We start from the raw sequence: 17804 nt of genomic DNA, 5'->3' as shown, positions 1-17804 counted from the left end.
GCACAAAACCAGTAAACAGTGTCACTTCCAAAGACCATTCCCTGCAGGACAGTTACACCCCTCTCCTGGGGAAAGAAAAGTAGAGAAGTCAAGCTAAATCAGTTTCTTCCAATGCAACAACTTCAGCTTGTGCTGCCAAAACCACTAAACTCCACAGTTTAAGCAGCCTTGAAAGCTTTGAGATAAAAGCTTTGTGGTGGCTTGTAGTTCAGGAGATGTTTTATTTGTGCACACAATTATTTGTTTTACCTTTTCTTAAATAAATTAACAAACTCTACCCAAACTCCAGCAACTGCAAATTACAAAGTACCACCATTCTATGCCCGTTAAGAGACTGCACTGAGCACTGTGTACTGACCAAAGAGCAGCAGAAAATGTACAATACCCACCATGAGTATTCTCATGTGTCTTTTTCCTTCTTATGAGTAATGAAATTAACAGAAAAATTACCTTGAAAATATTCTTATTAGTTATTTCTAGCAATGGTTGAAAAGCTATATTGCTGAAGTTGCAGATTTCCCTTGTTCCTGTGACCCAAAACAACCAGCAGTTTACAGAAACAATTTTTTCCCCACTAACATGGGAGAGTTATCTTCTGAGATTAGGAAGGAGGCAAAAAGAAAACTAGGGAGCAGAGTTCCTCAAATAATGTTTAGAAAAAAAATCAAGGCAAAGTTCAGACTAAACAAGAGTGCATTTATTTTTCCACAGCGCCTTCATGCTGAGGCATGGCACTTAAATTTCATCTTCTAGGATTTCTGCTTACTGAGGTTTGCTTTGAAGGAACCAAACTATTAGAAGGAATTCTGACAACACTTAAAAGAAAAACCTTCATATCTGCATTAATGTTTAAGGATGATATATTACCCAAGGCAAGGGATCTATTAATTGTGGAGCTAGAACATGGCCTCACCCAGAGAAAGCATGTGGATTTGGTAGATTCACTAGCACGAGGAGGTCTCTTCATTTTGAAATGGCATACTCTAGCTGAAGTTAGTTTGTGGAGTTTTTTTACAAGAGGCAAGAGAAGCAAAGCTTATAATGGACATTAATGCATCAGAGCTGGTGAAGCAGTCCCACCTCCTTTGCAATCTTTGAAAAAAGACTGGTTTTGCAACACTTTTCAGTATTTTTGCACTGAAATACTAGTTGTAGCAAAAGCAATTTAGAATTAAGGAATTTAGAGCTTGCATAATTAATTAATGAAAGCATTTGAATGTAGAGGTTTCATTCAGACATTAAAAAGAATATTTGCTCCCTTGGATGTAAGAATCTAACACACCTTTACATGACTGTTTTACGGAGTGTATAAGAAAACCTTAAATAAAACCTGTTTGCACACATCATAGATTAAAGTGAACATTAATTACACTTAGAGCCAGGCTCTGTGTGCTCCCCGTGGTAGAGAACACATTACTTTGTGCAGTTAGCTACAACATTTTAATCACAGAAACCCATCCTGTTCACAGGGCTCCTTTCAGCAGCCCTGCAAACCTAAGTCCTACAGGGACCGTACCAAAGGTGGTTTCTTGTAGAGCAGAATGAACTGGCTCATTCTCCACTGTCCTCTGCAGAAAGCTTCTCTATGCAATATCAACAGACTCACAGCAGGACAAAATGTATGCCCTAATCATGGCTTTCTTTTTGCTGGGAGTCTCTATTTTCCAGCAAGTAACTCTGCCCCCTCAGCCCAGGAACCCAACCTCCAACAATTTCATTCAGCAATAAGCATAATAATATAAATTAAAAGTTTATAATAATTAAAAAAAGTAAAATGCCACAGCATATATAACTTTCAGCATTTCCAGACTTTTAAATACTTTGTATGTCAGTCTCACTCCTCAGCATCAGTTATTCTGCATTTCCTAGAAAGAAAATTGAAACTGAGAGCTTGCTCTTGACAAGATTAACAGTCTCAACAGATGTATTAACAGAACTTGATATAACAAACATACATGGACATTATAGCTAATAAACAGAATAGTACTGCTTATCAAAACCACAAGTTTTGATTTAAATTTTGCATGCTAGAACACAAAAGCTATGAAGAGAATACCCACAAATTGAGTTGCTATCAGTTGACAGCTCTTGCAGTGTCAAGACTTTTTGTCTTCTGCCTGTATAAAGGGAGCTCGTCTCTTCTGATATTTAAAGCAGACAGCCCAAAGCCTAATCCAAAATCAGGCAGTCGAGACAAAACAACAAACTCTTCTCTTCTGACTAGTTTTTCAGATGTGCAGAAATTCCTTTTTAACCATTTCCTGTAAGAGGAGTCAGAATACTGTCCCAATGTAACCCCCATTCAATGTCACATTGAAAAATTTAGGTATGTCACAAGTAGCAGAAATGCAGCCTCACCACCTGGTCTGATCTTGAATGTAATAAAGATCAGATCACACAGTGAAATCAGTAAATATTTTATCTACCCATACCTCAAAGTTTATGTGAGGCAAATGAGAAACTTGTTAAAACAAGAGCTACTGAACTGCTGCAGCACAAAGCCCCCTGCTCGTTCAATACAAATACACATTTTGTGGGGATGCAGCTGCAATTCAGAGCAGATACTTGGCTGCCAACCTCAAACATTAAACCCCCACATTGAAACATCTAAAATAATCATTATATATTATCCTTATATATTTGACTTTCTGAACAGTTTAACCACAGGCATCACAGTGATATTAGAGAGCTGTTTTTCACCACTTTAAGGTTTTTGGACCATCTAAAAAATTCTCATCTGGAGGTGCTGCCCCTTACACAGCAGCATTTACTGACAAAGAGGGTTTTTGCTTTGTTACCTCCCACAGCTCCCTATCCTGGTTCTCCATCCACCCCAGAGGTTTTATATGCTCAGAGACTGAAAGAAATTCATGGCCCACTGAGCAAGTAATACTCACAAGTAGCAGTATCAAAGAATGGCTAAAATTAAAGGGCCAATTAGATAAATGCTAGATCACTTCATTCTTTCTTCCGCCAAGAAAGAAAGAATTCTCTTTCACATCTCCTTTTCCAGGAAAAATATTATAATGTTCCCATGGGTGCCTCTTTTCCTGGGATTCTAAGCTCTCAAGGAAACACATCCCTGAAGCTAATACCTCCTGTGGAAAACACAGAGTAGCAAGGTCACAGCAGAGGCCTTATCTTCAACTTTGTTTAAAGGCAGTTTACTCTTTCAAACCCTCTGTTCTCCACTGTTAAGGACTGTGCATGAAGTTCATTTTTACCATTTCAGCATCATAGACCTAACATTTGCTTCCCAGGCTAATTCTACAGAACATCTTACAGTTCCATCCTGTATCAAAGTCCAAAGCATCTTTCAGACTCTGTGCCTGCTAGAGCATTATAGGCTACAGCCCTTCACAGCTTCAAATCCTTTTCTGTGATACACTCGCTGTGGAAGAGGAGCATAATTAACATCTGCATTCCAGTTCCTCACTCAGTGAAATGCTGAGCAATGCAAACAAAACTAATTCAACAAAAGGGTTCAGGAAGCAGTTTATCAGCTAAAATCAAGATTCCCTGACAGAGTGTTCACAGAAGACAGTCTGAAGCAGAACATTAATTCTGTCTGAACAAACAAGTGTTTGTTTCTGTCATGCCCAAAACTGACAGCTGCCAACACTGCAGCTTGTTACTGGAAGCACTCAGACTTTCAGTAACCCTGCCAAGGGTTATGCAGATTTGAAATACTCAATTCCTCTGTGCATATTCACAATCAAGCAACACATGAATAATCTTTCCTGTAAAAAATGTTGCAGTAGCAATTGGACCCTGAATTTCAATTTTAAGTTTGCTCATTCACATGACAGAACCGAAATACATACACTTCAAACTTTTAGAGGAATTTTTATCTGCAAAAAGCAGGCCAACTGTACCTTGTTTTTAGAAGTCATCTATATTCTTTTCATAATGTGTCTTTTAGAACAAGAATTACACTTGGTGCTACCTGTATCAGAACAAATATAAAACCAGGTTTTCTTACACCTTTACCTACTACACATAGGAGAAAATGATGCCAGCTAAACTCAGTCAGCCCTATGCAATTTCAGCTTTTACTCGAAGAAGCTGCCTTTTTTTTTTTTTTTTTTTTTGATCATTCCTCATCTGGGCTTCTTCACTTGTTTTGTTATAAACCAAAATGTAGCTTTTTGGAGGTAAGAATAGAGGAGAGAAACTCGGCTGGGCAAAACCATTTTTCTCTGAGCATTAGTTCAGTTCCCACTGCATGTGACTGGCAAACAAGTGTGCTGTAGAGAGTGAGAATTACAAACTTCACTGCACAAACCCTGAAACCCTGACACACCAGTGAAGCTAAATGCCAACTGGAGAATGTTTAATATGTATTAACAGGTCATTAATGACCACATTTCTGAGGCACACAGAAGATAACACCTGTTTGTTAGGGGTCAGTGCCTTACTATGGGAGAAGAAGGAGATACATGAACTAATCTACTTCAAGAACTGCTAGAATAAAATTCTATCTATCAGTGTGTTGTACAGACAACAAACTGCCTGTCAGACAGGCAGACAGAGTTACCAGAACAGCATCTTCGTAAAACACAAATGATGTTTATGTTACTGAGGATAAACATAAATGACAGGTGAGAGACACAGTTCCCTTTAGTCAAGGTGGAACCCTGAAATGATTTTAGGCTCCTTTGAGAAGGAGAACACATTCCCCAGCCACAGCCAGAGACTGTGCATGTATTGGCTTTGTAGTGATCCAAAGGGTAAAAAGGATCCCAGAAAGAAATCCTGTTCAATGCCTTCACAGGGTCTGTCAGTGGCAATCTGGTGACACGAGGGCTGTAAGGAAAGCACACAGCCCCTTCACCTGTGTCAGCAGCAGGGAGAGGATGCCCTGTGGCATTAGACATTACCAGTCAATATTTTATCAAGGGTATCTTCCACTGACATATTTTATATGCTTGGAGACATTAAGGGAACCAGAAGGTTCAGGTAAAGAACACTGAAAAGGTTTTTCATCCTGTTATGTAGCTAAGTGTTAGCATATCTGTTGTATATCTTTTGATCAAAACCTTAAAAAGTGAAAATGTATCCAAGTTTAAATTCTCTCAAAAGGTTATAAAGCTGTAGCAAAACTGCAGGCAGTCATGAACTGTGGGGAAATCATACAAAGTTCAGTCTGAAACAAAGACTACACAAACCTCTGCAGCTCCACACACTGATACAGTGAAAAACAGATTCAAGGACACATTTCTGCTTAGGTTGGTTCAGACCCCACAGATATTCAGTAATATCTGACTTGCATATCCTATTTCTTTGCAAAGGTCAAAGTTTCCTACCTTCAGTGTACATGAGCTACAAACAAATTTTAGCTCTGCTGTGGAACATATTCCTTTTTAGCAGAGATTATCAAGTGTGATGCACTTTGTAAGATCAAAGCCTTAACACTTCAGAGACAAAAGAGCCAAGGAGAGGACTGTATTTGTACAAAATAAACTTCAGGGTGTGTGCATTTCTTCCCCCACAACTGACTTTTTGAATAGTGCCTCTAGATTTGCTTCACAGATACAAAAATATATTTATTTATTTATTTCAAGTTGTCTCACAGAAATACTGATAATGAATGGTTATGTTACTCCTCAAAATCACAGCAGACATTATTTCCTTCTTTTTAATTTCAGGTGTCCCTAAATGTCTCATTCATGTATGATGAACCCAGACTCTGGTGTCTGACAGCATTTTATTTCCTTACAAAGTAGGACTCTAACCTAGTAATTTGTCTCCTATTTTAAGGAAAACCCGTATTAATACTCATCATAAAAATTTTATTGACTGCAGAAGCTGCAGTTCTCCACAAGTGACAGCAGATGTTGAAGACATGCCAGACAGTACATGGACATAACCAGACTTTACTCTGTTCACACTGCAAATGTTTTAACATCTTTTGCAAAGATGAAATATGCCAAACTAGGATGAGATAAAGGTACTGCTTTGCACATGGCAGTACCAACAAAATCAGCACAGTAGTTGGAAAACCAATACAATAAAATTCAAAGGTCCCATTTAAAAAAAGTGAAACACTCTCACTCTGGAATGTAGCAGTAGTAGTGCTGGGGAAAACCTGGGCTTAGAACAGTATTTCCCAAGGTACTCTAACATATTACTGACTTCAAGGACACAAGAATCCCATTATTTCAGTAACAGAGTCACTTTTTTTTTTCTTTTTTACTACATTGGATATAATTGAAGCTGATCTTAACAAAACCAAGGCAAAGCACTTTTTAGATATGACACCATGCAGCTGATCAAATAAAAGTAAATGTAAAAGACATTGAGGTGCTGGAGGGAGTTTAGATAAAAGCATTGGTAAAGGGTCTGGAACAGAAGTCTAAACAGGGGGAGAACTTGGGGTGTTTAGTCTGGAGAAAAGGAAGCTCAGAGGAGGCCTTATCACTCTTTAAAACTCACTCAAAGGAGTAGCAAGCTGGGGGGTTGATCTCTCCCAAGTAACAAGAGATAGGTCAAGAGTAAATAGCCTTAAGCTGTGCTAGGGAAGGTTTTAGATTAGATATTAGGGCAATTTTTCACCACAAGGGTTATCAAGCACTGGAACAGGCTGCCTGGTGAAGGGTGCACTTGGCAGTGTTGGGTTTACAGCTGGACTTGATGAGCTTAAAGATTTTTTCCAACCTCAATGATTCAATAAGCACCAGGGAAAACAACTCCCTCAACACAGAAGGGCTTTACAAAGAGTTTGTTCCATGGACAACACCTTGCTACACCCCACAGAATAAGCTTTGCTCCTGTCTTTCCCCCACCTTTCAATATGGACTAATAACCAAGAACAGGAACTAAGAGAGTCAGGTTAGGCCTAAATGAGCTTAATTCCCAAACCTGTTGGCCCAAGTACCTTGTCAGGGTTGGATCATCACCCTGAAGAGAAAATGCTAATGACCATGAACATCATTCCAGGGGGATAGAGAACCCTCAAAACCAGTTAAATCCACAATAACTAACAACAACACAGCCCCTCTCCTGCTTTGTGACGTAGAGCACACCTTGCACCAGAGCTGCTAATGTTGGAATTCACAACTAGTTTTGTTTCTCCCTATTCACATAAATTTTCTGCAAGGATATTCTGAGAATAAAAATACTCAGAATGAGTATTATCTATATCTATATTTATCTATAATGAGTATTATCTCTGCAATGAGATCACTAGCACCTAGAACAGTCAGCATGCCCCAGCCAACTACCTGAAGGACTGGAAGAGGAGGCGGAGAGGACTGACTGAATTCAGAGACAGAACAGAGCTCACTGGGCTGTTTATACATTGCCTTTGGTTTTTTGAATGTAAACTAAGTGCAGACTGAAATATCACTCCAAAGTTAAGCTCCCAGCACTAAGAAAGCTGAAGCATTAATAAAGATTTGTGGCCCAGGTGCTGCAGCATTTCTTTATTTTTGTCATTTCTCAGAGCAGATCCCAAGCTCTAGGAGAAATAATAAATCTAAGAATCTGAAGGTTTATAAGGAAAAAAGCCCAAACACAACAGGTACCCCTTATGGGTAAAAAGAAACTTGAACTCCACACAATGCAAGAAGTGAAGAAAATGTAGAAAGTTAAATATGAAACTGATCCTCTTTATCCCAAGACAGTATCAGTGAAGTTAATTAAATGTTCCAGAAGTGTCAGGAATACAGTGTTACTGTTCTTTGATATATCAGGGCCCAGTAACTTAAAAACAGACTGAAATAATGGGAATTTTTAGTTCCATATAAAAAAAAAAGAAGTAATTGGATTTTGGAGTCAGAGATGTTGGTGCACACAGACACAATGACACACCTTTTACACAGGGGAGATGACATCAGGCCAAGAAGAATGGGCTCAGGACTAAAATTCCCATTTAAAATACAGTATCAAGCTGAATTTCACTTGAGGATTCACCACATCAGTATCAAGCTTATAAATACTCAAAATGACAGAATATTAGTTAAAAGAAAACAGGTTAAGCATAACAAAGTAACTCTCACAATCTCATGAAAAGTGAGCCAGAATTTTGCATTGTTGGGAAGTGGTGGATATATAAATTTCTCAAAAACTGCTCTCAGTATAAAAGTAACTCTTGGCTTATATTTGTATTAAGTTTGGTTTTAAGAGACCCACTCACTTATTACTATTATATATTATAAAAATGTGGAACAATGATTTCTGCTCTGAAGACTAAATATAAAATAAATCCCCCATTTAATTTGTAAGGCAGAGGAACAGGAAGAACAAGAAAACAATGAGATGATGCTGAGTGGCAAAGTGATCCACCTATCCCAGCAGCAGAGAAAATGAAATGCAAAGGTACAATGGAAGATGAAAATGGAAAGTATTTTAGAGAATGATTATGAAATAATGCAGAAGGAATTCCAGGATAGCCTCTGCTTTTTGTGTTCCTTCAGACAGCGCTTCCAGAGAAGTTACCTGTTGGAGAACAAATGCACTGCACTGGTGGTGATGATCCAGCCCACCTGCTGAAGGAATTCTCCACAATTCTCCCTAAGGCTTGGCCATTGTTCTGTCTCCACTGCTTGGGAAAGGAGCTCCCACTGCAGTGTGGGACAGTCCCTCCCACTCCCTGGGGCTGAGCACGCTGCCTCTGCTCTGGGATAAAAGCCAGATTTGATTCCCCAAATAGCAAGGTGCCTTCCTGCCAACATAGTTTCTTCTGTTTTTTTTTTTTTTTTAACAAATATTTTCCATGTGTTTTTGTCTTACAATGATATGAAATAAAGAACAATTAAAAATATGAAAACAATGTGTTTTAAAAATGATAAAGTATTATTTCACTTAAGCATAACATTTCTGAGGGGTTTTAAGTAAGACATCCATAACACACTTTGTGATCTGTTTTTGCAAAAGAGAAGCATTCAGGTCTCACTAAAACATGTTCCCCCTATAAGTGCTAACAAAATCAGCATTCAAGAAGGTAAGGACCAACATGCATCCAAAAAAACTCGAAGCACACTATGTGATTCACATATAAAGTCATTCTCATTCAAATCAAAACACAGTAAAACTGGATGATCTAGAAAAATATTTACGCTTTTTATACGCATCTGCTAGTTTTATTTTCTACATCATATGATAGATATTCCACCAGTCTAGTCATGATTTAAAATAAAAGAAAAAAGAAAATTAAAGCATCCTGAAGACAAAAACCAAAATGTTCTTTGCTTTCCCCCTCCCCTTTTTTTAAAAAATTCCAAATTATACATTAAAATTTTTAAAATAATACACTTTGCTCAAAAAAAGAGTAGATCAGGGATAAATGCATAGAGAGTTTAAAACATTGTCAAACAGAGGACTATAGTATCAGCCATGCCTGGACACTGCTGAATAACTGCAACTTCTACAAAGGGCAGTCAAATTTACTGTGCCAACATCCAGACTGGGAGGGTAAACAGAACAAACCAAAATAAACCCAGCAGAAAGCTTTAGCCAGCCATGTAAGAAGCTAAACTGAGGTTCCAACAACATTCATTTTAGCAAAAGAGAAAATATGTTTCCTTAAAAGTCTGGACTTCAGGACCAAATGTGTTTGGATGACAGAGCTCAAAAGAAATCCTAAGGAAACTCTGAAGTGTGCACAGATGCAGGCTCCTGTGAAACACTACCACGAGCAGCAAAGGATAACAGACACAGAAGTGGGATTCTCTTGAGAAATCAGCGTGACTTAAATATATGCACGGTGAATATAAATTAAACTCGAAAAAGAAAGAAGTGGCTGCACACATGGATATGATAAAAGTGGCCAGTGCAAAATTTATTGAACCTCATTTAGTTAAAATCATACGTGTGTAACATGTTAAGCCGGCAAAAAGTAAAATAAACTTTCCTGAAAGCTTGTAAAATATCTATCACAGAAATAACAACACTTACCTCAACGATTCCATCTATGAAAACAATGTAACAAAATTTTAAAATTAACAGCCAAAACACATCAGCCTAGAGAACTATCTCTGCCTTGGGACGGCCAGATGCAGACAAAGCCAGCAGAGAGGCCCCAGTCACACAAAAGCTGATATTGTTCTCCTGCTGGGTGAAAATCTCACTTGTAAATGGAGGGACATCTGCATTCAGAGTCAGCCCAGGCAGGGCCCTGCAGAGGTGACCAAAGCACCCCACCCCACAGGAGAATGATCTCCCTGATCTCCTCCAGAGCACGCAGCTGCACCAAGCAGCAGCTCCTGGGTTTACATCTGAGCAGAATTCCTTTGATGCACTGATAGAGATGAAACATGGGTAAAACTCTTCCCCTCTAAGCACAGCCTTGAAGCGCACTAGACTTTGCAAAACAAACAATAATTGAAGTAAAAGACCTCCAAAATTAGTAACCTCTTCACAATTCTTTCCAACGTCTTTATCAGTACTGCTGACTCAGGACAGCAGAGTCCCCCAGGATGTCATTCATTGAAAGTTAATAAAAAATTATTTAATTCAAGCATTTGATAAGGCTTCTAAAATCTGTCCGTGGTAATAAAAAACTGCTTTCACTACTTAAATTTAACTCTGTTTTTCCATAAAGTTATTTATATACTGCACTGCATTCTTTATCATCTAAATTGGATACTGGAATGAAACAGTCTATAAAGCTTTATATAGTCACAAACCCAGACATTTCTAAGTGACACAGAGAAATGTCCTACAGCATTCACCAGAATTTTGATCATCACACATTTAACAGAGTAAGAAAAAAGAAAAATGTGTCCAAACCGAAGTTACTCTTTTACTTAAAAAAAAAAAAAATCAATTATTAAGCAATAATTTTTTTTTAGGCAGTGAATATTTCTATATGGTTGTTTCTAGAAGGGCCTTTTCTTTACTCTCTGCAGTAAACAATTAAGTTTTTAATAATGAAATGTGAAACTTCTGTGCAGGAAAAAGCCCACTCAACACAAATAATAGGATTCTATAAAATGATGGAAAAATACACAATGAAACTATTCAATAAACCCACATCAGGATATGCTTCTGTACTGCAGAATTTGGCTGAGAGTGATTAACTACTTTCTAAGCAGTTGGAACCTTTTTTCCCCTTGTTTTGAACACCTCTGGCTACCAAGACAATTGGAAGAGAGCCTTAAGACAGTTATCTAAACAAATTAATCAATTAAAAACAATCAATAGGATGGTGCCTCCTGTGGCCTTCAGAGGTGCCTGTCCTCTTAACACCCAACTTAATGAATTACTGAGAAAGATTTCTATTTTGTAATCTGAAAAAAACCCCAACACATGGGTAACTTGCACCCTTAACAAAATGAATGCTCTTTTTTTTTTTGGCCTTCAGAAAAAGTTATTTCAGAGGAAAAATAAGATATTTCAGCAGCAGGCATGATCTACCATCATGTGCTTAATCTAAAAATAAGGATAACTCTTGAGAAAGAGTAGGAACATGAGAACAAATTTAACTGTGGAAAATGGTCACAGAAGAGGAACAGTATTTAATGCAAAGTGACAGCCACAACTTCACAACAGAACAGAGAATTCCTACTTAGTGGGATATAATGGTTTATAGGCTACTTGGTCTGGAGGCTTCAGTAACCCCAAATACTCTAAGAGGAATAAACAGTTTCCCTGACAGAACTACATCCAAGTACAACTGGTGATTTTTTCTGAGAAAGAAATTGGAATAGTACTGATACAAAATCAGTAATCAATCTCCCACATTCAAGTTACTGACATGGAAAAGCTTCCCTTTCAAATAATACTGTCTGTAACTTGCTTCAGGCTTTAAAATATGTATTTCAAGACACTGCACTCCTTCAGAATTTTATTTTGTATTTTTCTAACCAAAGTGTCCTTGGGAAGATTCTATCATCTCCCTTCCACATAGCATAACAAAATAAAAATGCTTTTTGATGGCAGTTTGTTCTTATAAAGATAAGATATCTTTATAAGCTGCAGTTAAATGCATCCCTTTCTGTTTATGAGGATGACTGTGATGAAGAATGTGAAAACTGTACGAATTCACTGCTGGTTTTTCTTATTTGAAAAGCTACAACAGACCATTACAGCAGTAAAATAACAGGTCATGAATGAAGTACGAGGAACCTGACTGGTACTGTCAAGAGCAGAAAAAAGCAAAAGCCTTGCAGAAGTATGAGTTAATGTCTGGCAGACCTGTCATCCAGAAAAAGACTGAAACTAAGGCTGTGTGGTTTACCAAAGCCCAAGAAGTTGTATGATAACACAATAATGGTAAATAAATATCTAAAACCTTTCTGCATGAGTGACACAAGTATTTTGGTTCTTACTACACTCATTCTACTCCTCTCCAGATTTTTTATTTACTGTTCATATTAACTGAGCACCTTCCTATACTGCAGCATGCCATATAAAAAGTAATTTAAGCATCTGGGAAACAAGCTAGGTGAACTTAAATTGGGAAAAAAATTTCATGCAAAATGCAAACTGCAGAGATGAGTTGTTGGGAGATGCTATTCAGGAAAGTCATAAGCTCCTAGTCCCTTCCTCCTGTGTGCTTCATGTAATTTTATCCAATGACTGTTGATGTAAAGTAAACAGTTATCAGAGTACAAAGATTAAAACTGCAGTGCTGTGCCAGGGCAATGCCATCATCACTTTGCAGCCAACTCCCTATCTCTGGATGCTGCAGTCCCAGGGGCAGCTGTGCTGTGGGGAAGCTCTGCCAGCAGCTTTGTGTTCCCACACAGGCCAGCTCAGAACCCAGCAGCTGGGGCCATGTCCAGACTGCAATCCCTTAAACTTCAAGAATGCACAGAATTCAAGTGACTGCTCAAACTGTAACAAGAATACAAATCATTCATTACGTTTTAAGAGTTTGGACACCAAAGGACCTGTGGTTGTTGACATTCAGCTCGTGCTCCTGCAAAGCTGCACAGAGGAACCAGGGCATTCAACAGTTTTGCAGAAATTCTCTCAAGTCTCTACAAACATAATAATCTACCTCAGATCAGACAGCTGGACTGACTCCTACTCCTGTGGCTCTTTCACTGGGTAAAAAGCACACACATCTTGTTAGATTTGTGATATTCACTGAGCTGTTCAGTTTAACACATTGTACTAAAAAGGTCATCATCCATGTGATCACACAAGCACTATGGCTTGATCCAGGAGTGCATTTTTAAAATTAATCTCATTATGCCCACCTACCATTCTTCATTTTTCACCGTACAGTGTTACCAGAGCATATTTACTTTCAAATAACATTAAAATAAAAGATACTGTTCACATACCAGTGGTTATTCAGTCCACAGGACTGCAGTACAACTGGCATAAAGTAAAAGCCCTTAGAACACACAGAATTGTCAGCACTGGCTCCTCAGTGCCAGCTGCTTTGTTCTAGAGATCTGCCACTGCTGTGTCACAGCACCTGCCAAGGCGCCTCTGTGCATTTGGTTCCATCTGGAGTTTTTTCTCAGTGCAAGGTGCAGATTGCTTTAGAAAAAGCTGGTCTGTCTGAAAAGCAAGTCTTCTGTCTTCAGCATTAAGTATCCACATATCCCAGAAAAAAAACACCAGGGAAAGTATTTTTTCTGCTACTTTTTTTTGACTTTTATTTTAGACCTCAGTGCTGTGCACATACAAAGTCACTGACAGCAGGATGTCCTTTTGAATTTGTCACTCAGGGAGTGTTTTGGCACTCCAGTAAGACACTGCTGCCTTATGGACTAGCAGCTCTCCAGAACCACAGAGCAATCAGATTTTAGATGACTGAGCCTATTACATACCATGTCCAAGTGTGAAAGAGAAATGAACATACCTTGGTGCATCACACAAAAAAATTTCACACTTCTAAGAATATCCCCAGAACTGGCCTAACATTAGTAGATTTAATGTTAATAATAATAGAATATGTACAGTTATAAAGTTGCAATTCATGTTTAAAATTTTAAAAAACTTTTTTTTTTAAAAAAACCCTAAAATCTCGCCCATATTAAAAGAAAAAAATCTATTCTGATGAATTATTTTAAAGCAAACCTATTAACTCAAACTCTTGATCACTTACATATTCTAATATATTCTATATTACAGTCCTAAAAATTTATTTTTGCATAAAGTGCTGGATGATTCTTACATTCTACAACTAAAGAAATTGATTTTGGTATCAAACAAGAAAAGGGAATATGCTCAGGATAAAACAAAATATTATCCAATGAACAACAGATACAGGAACAAATTCAAATTTTTATCACAGAAAACTTACATCTAGTAACGTGTGAAGATGCTGATCCTGGAAAACACTGTGAAGGAAATCTAAGTCTTTTTCACTGCAGTCTGTAAGTGCATGAATTTCTTCCAGGCTATCCAGCACCTGTGAGACTGCTCCTATGGGGCAACAGACAGGAAAAAAAAACAGAAAAAAAAAAAATCAATAAAGCAAAGGCTCATGGTAAACTGAACTTTGGAAAAAGAAACTTTCAATTCATCTGGTACAACTAGAATAGGAGCTCAAAAAAGCTGGAGTTTTAACAGGAAAATTCACTGAATAAATTTTTCATATATCAAAAGTGCTCACAGATAATGTAATTACACATAAGAAATGGCTTAATGGGAGAGAGGTTAAAGCCTAATTTTATTAAGCTCATCTTTGTTCTATTTTAACCTTGCTTCCAACGATATCTTATGGAGTTATTTGGATTATTGGCCTGTCCTCACCATTCCACCCCACTTCTCTTTTTGAACTGCCAGACAATTTCAAATACATACTGTAAAATTGTAAAACATCAGTAAGAATTATTTTGAAATCAAATCCGAAACACTGGTAAAATCAGGAAGAACCAATACTTTCACAAATATTTTAAAAATTGGCATCAGAATAAAGAAAGGGAGAGGGAGAAACACCTGACTGCTGAATCCTCTGGGGGACAAAAAAGGCTGTCATGTGTTTTTGTTCTGTTTGTTCTGCTTGCCTGGTTATCTCCTGCCCAGCTATTACACTTGCTGCTTTTTCACCAGGGCATTGCTTTGGGCCATAGGATGATGAGGATGGTTTTTATATGGCATGGGGGTGGGAGAGAAGCGAGAGCTATGGAGACAAAAAGGAGAAACGGGAGGGAGTGTGGAAAGTGGAAGTCCAGGAGGAAAAGCTGAACTCTCAGCAGGAGAGGACAAAGAACACAACACAAACCTGCAGTAAACCAGCCCACAGTGGTTCTGTGTGAAACAACTTGTTTAAAAACAGAGTATCAGTGGTGGCTGCCACCTGTGTGCTTTACTAGAATGCCAACTTTGCTTATCTCAACGCCCACGGATCACGTCTTCACTTTCTTCACTGTGGTAAAAACAACTGGTAAGAAGGCAGCATATCCAGTGAGAGTCTGCAGCAATGCTGGTGGTCTGGCAGTGAACTACTGAATGCTTTTTCATAATTAAATTCTTAATTCTGGATACTGAATTCTACACATTCTCTATTTCACTAATTTCTCATCAATATGCTTATTCTGTTCACTTATACATTTGCCTGTGTATTTTTAACAAGATAGGTAACATCTAAAAAATTGCTGCATTCCTTGAAATTCTATCTTCTATTGCATGAACAATTCTTACCAGCCCTCCTTAACTCAAAACCTTTTGTACTGCATTTTCAGAATGTAATAAAAACAATATACCAAACTGCTCTTAACCACACAAGGAAAGAAGTTAACTTATTTCTCTGAAAATCCTGAAAAACTGGAATAAACACAACAAAACACACAAAAACTACTATACAAGACTTGCAACCTCATGGCCAAGAAAGAGAAATAAATTACAAATCTAGAAACTCTTGCATCACATTCAGTAGAAACCTCAGCCTAGGATTCTCCTCACAGCTCTCTGTACAAGGCTTGAGAACCGCAATACCCCCCTCACTCACAACTCATGTCTCAGGAGCAATAAAACTTCTTAATTCTCTCCCATCAAGTGTGTCTGACTACTTATACCTATTTGATGCACTAATTTATGTTCTTTTAAAAATCTGTGGCTGTCAGCAAGTAAAACAAATGGCTTGACTTTTAGTAGTTGCTGTGCACGAGGTCGGATGCACTGAAAAAGAGAAAAATTTGCTTCCTCTTTGATAATGAACAAGGCTGCTCAGCTGAAAGGAACCATCCACATCCCTCTGCCAGACACACAGCAGGAAACCTGAGAAAATATAAGGGCTGGGGATCTGCTGGTAAGAGGATGGAGAGATCAGAGCTAAGCCTCAAAGGCAAGAAAAAAAACCTACCCAGGGACCCCAAAAGGACTGCACTGTTTTCCCAAAAGGACTGTGCACATGTTCAGCACATCAGTTAAAAGGCTGATGGACTTAGAGATCTCCAAGCCTGAAGGAAAGTGCTTGACTTTCCAGGATCCAGTCGGTAAAAGAAAATTTGTTAAAATTCTCTTCTATTTCTGCTCTTTTCAGGCTCAGAGTTTGAATTATTTTATTTTCAAGCAAAGCTTCTTTTTCTTGGTTCAAAGCCCTTTCTGTATATTTGGGGTATTTAAGGAAAACTCAAGAAAAGGTTCACTTCAGAGGCCTGGGGATCTTAAGAGTCTCTAATACTGCTCAGTGTTGTCCATAATCCCCAAAACCTGAGCCAAATTTGGAAGCAGTAAGAAGCATGTTCAAAGTTGCCTGCAGTGCTGTGTTATTGTGAAACACCAAATGCTCTGGACCACCATATTTTTTATTTGACAGTATTATTTCCTCTGCAAACTTTGTTTTGTGGAATACTTTGAGGGCTTTGAAATGGAAATGAAAGTTATGATTTTTCAATATTTGCATCTCAACAACCTCTTGAATATTTGGGAATTCAAAAAAAATTAGGGTTTGATCATTAGGTGTCTTTTTTCTTCTGTCCATTGGTCACATTGAATAGAAGGCTATAAATAAAGTTTCCAAGAATATCCTTAAGAAATTTGATGGGACTTTCTGACAGCAACTTTGTTAATCTCCCAAATGACAGTTTTTACCTTATTTTTTTTTTTTACTTATAATCATATGCTTCACTTACTGCCATGCCCTTCACTCATTTACAAATAATGTGCACCTGCATGAGAAAACGGCATAGCAGCAATATACTGACAGCAGGTTAGTGCTTAAAAAAAGGTGACAGAACAATTTTACAGCCATTTTCATGAATACCTAAACTCTCTTTGTTACAGACATCTGTTAAAATGTCTAAAAGTTCCTTTCAGAAGAGTTTTAAATTCAGGGAAGAGATACTACACAAAATAAAGTTAACCAACCTTTACAGCACACCTCTTTCTAAAAAGATTCATATTCAAGCTAAATTTCTAACCTTTGGGAAAAGTGTAAAGGCACTCAATATTTATAATTAAAGCTTATATCCTCTTGAAATAGGATTTAACCTCTTTTCAACATTGCAAGTGCACCCATTTTAGCCTCAGCTAAAATATCCTCACAGATGATAAAAGATTTAAGTGAATTATTACAATCATGTAAGCTAAAACCTCAGACTTCTCATGGTCTGTAACAGTTACAGACAGAATCTAGAAACATGAAAATTAGAATGATGCATAAATATTAGTAAGGCAGGAAAAATCAGGAAGTTGACCAACTTGACTGGCTGTGTTCATTTGTTTTTTAAGACTCCATAAAGTAAACTTTGCTAGAAAATACTAATCACTGCCCCAGAATTTTCAAGTAGCCCCAACTTCTGGGTGAGATGAATCTCACCCTACACCTTAAGTTACTATAAAACCAGATCCAATTGCACAGGAAAGGCTGCAATTCCAGTGATATAAATAGAAGACTCTTCTCTGCAGAAACAGTAACAAAATCCACACCAAACATGGTTCTGTGAGAAGACTGT

The 17804-nt window shown here is 37.8% G+C and overlaps 1 protein-coding gene across 10 annotated transcripts in view; it reads right to left on the bottom strand.

Moving 5' to 3' along the window:
* CASK (calcium/calmodulin dependent serine protein kinase) overlaps window positions 1–17804 on the bottom strand; it is a 187041-nt gene that overhangs the window by 39910 nt on the left and 129327 nt on the right. For all 10 annotated transcript variants that reach the window (XM_053969729.1, XM_053969732.1, XM_053969734.1 and 7 more), the window contains one exon: window positions 14207–14328. In XM_053969729.1, coding sequence (XP_053825704.1) covers window positions 14207–14328 — 122 coding nt within the window. The remainder of the gene's footprint in view (window positions 1–14206; window positions 14329–17804) is intronic.

This window comes from Vidua macroura, chromosome 2 (genome assembly GCF_024509145.1).
Source record: "Vidua macroura isolate BioBank_ID:100142 chromosome 2, ASM2450914v1, whole genome shotgun sequence".
NCBI lineage: Eukaryota > Metazoa > Chordata > Aves > Passeriformes > Viduidae > Vidua > Vidua macroura.
Note: the sequence above shows the minus strand (reverse complement) of the source record. Positions and strands in the feature narration are given on the sequence as shown.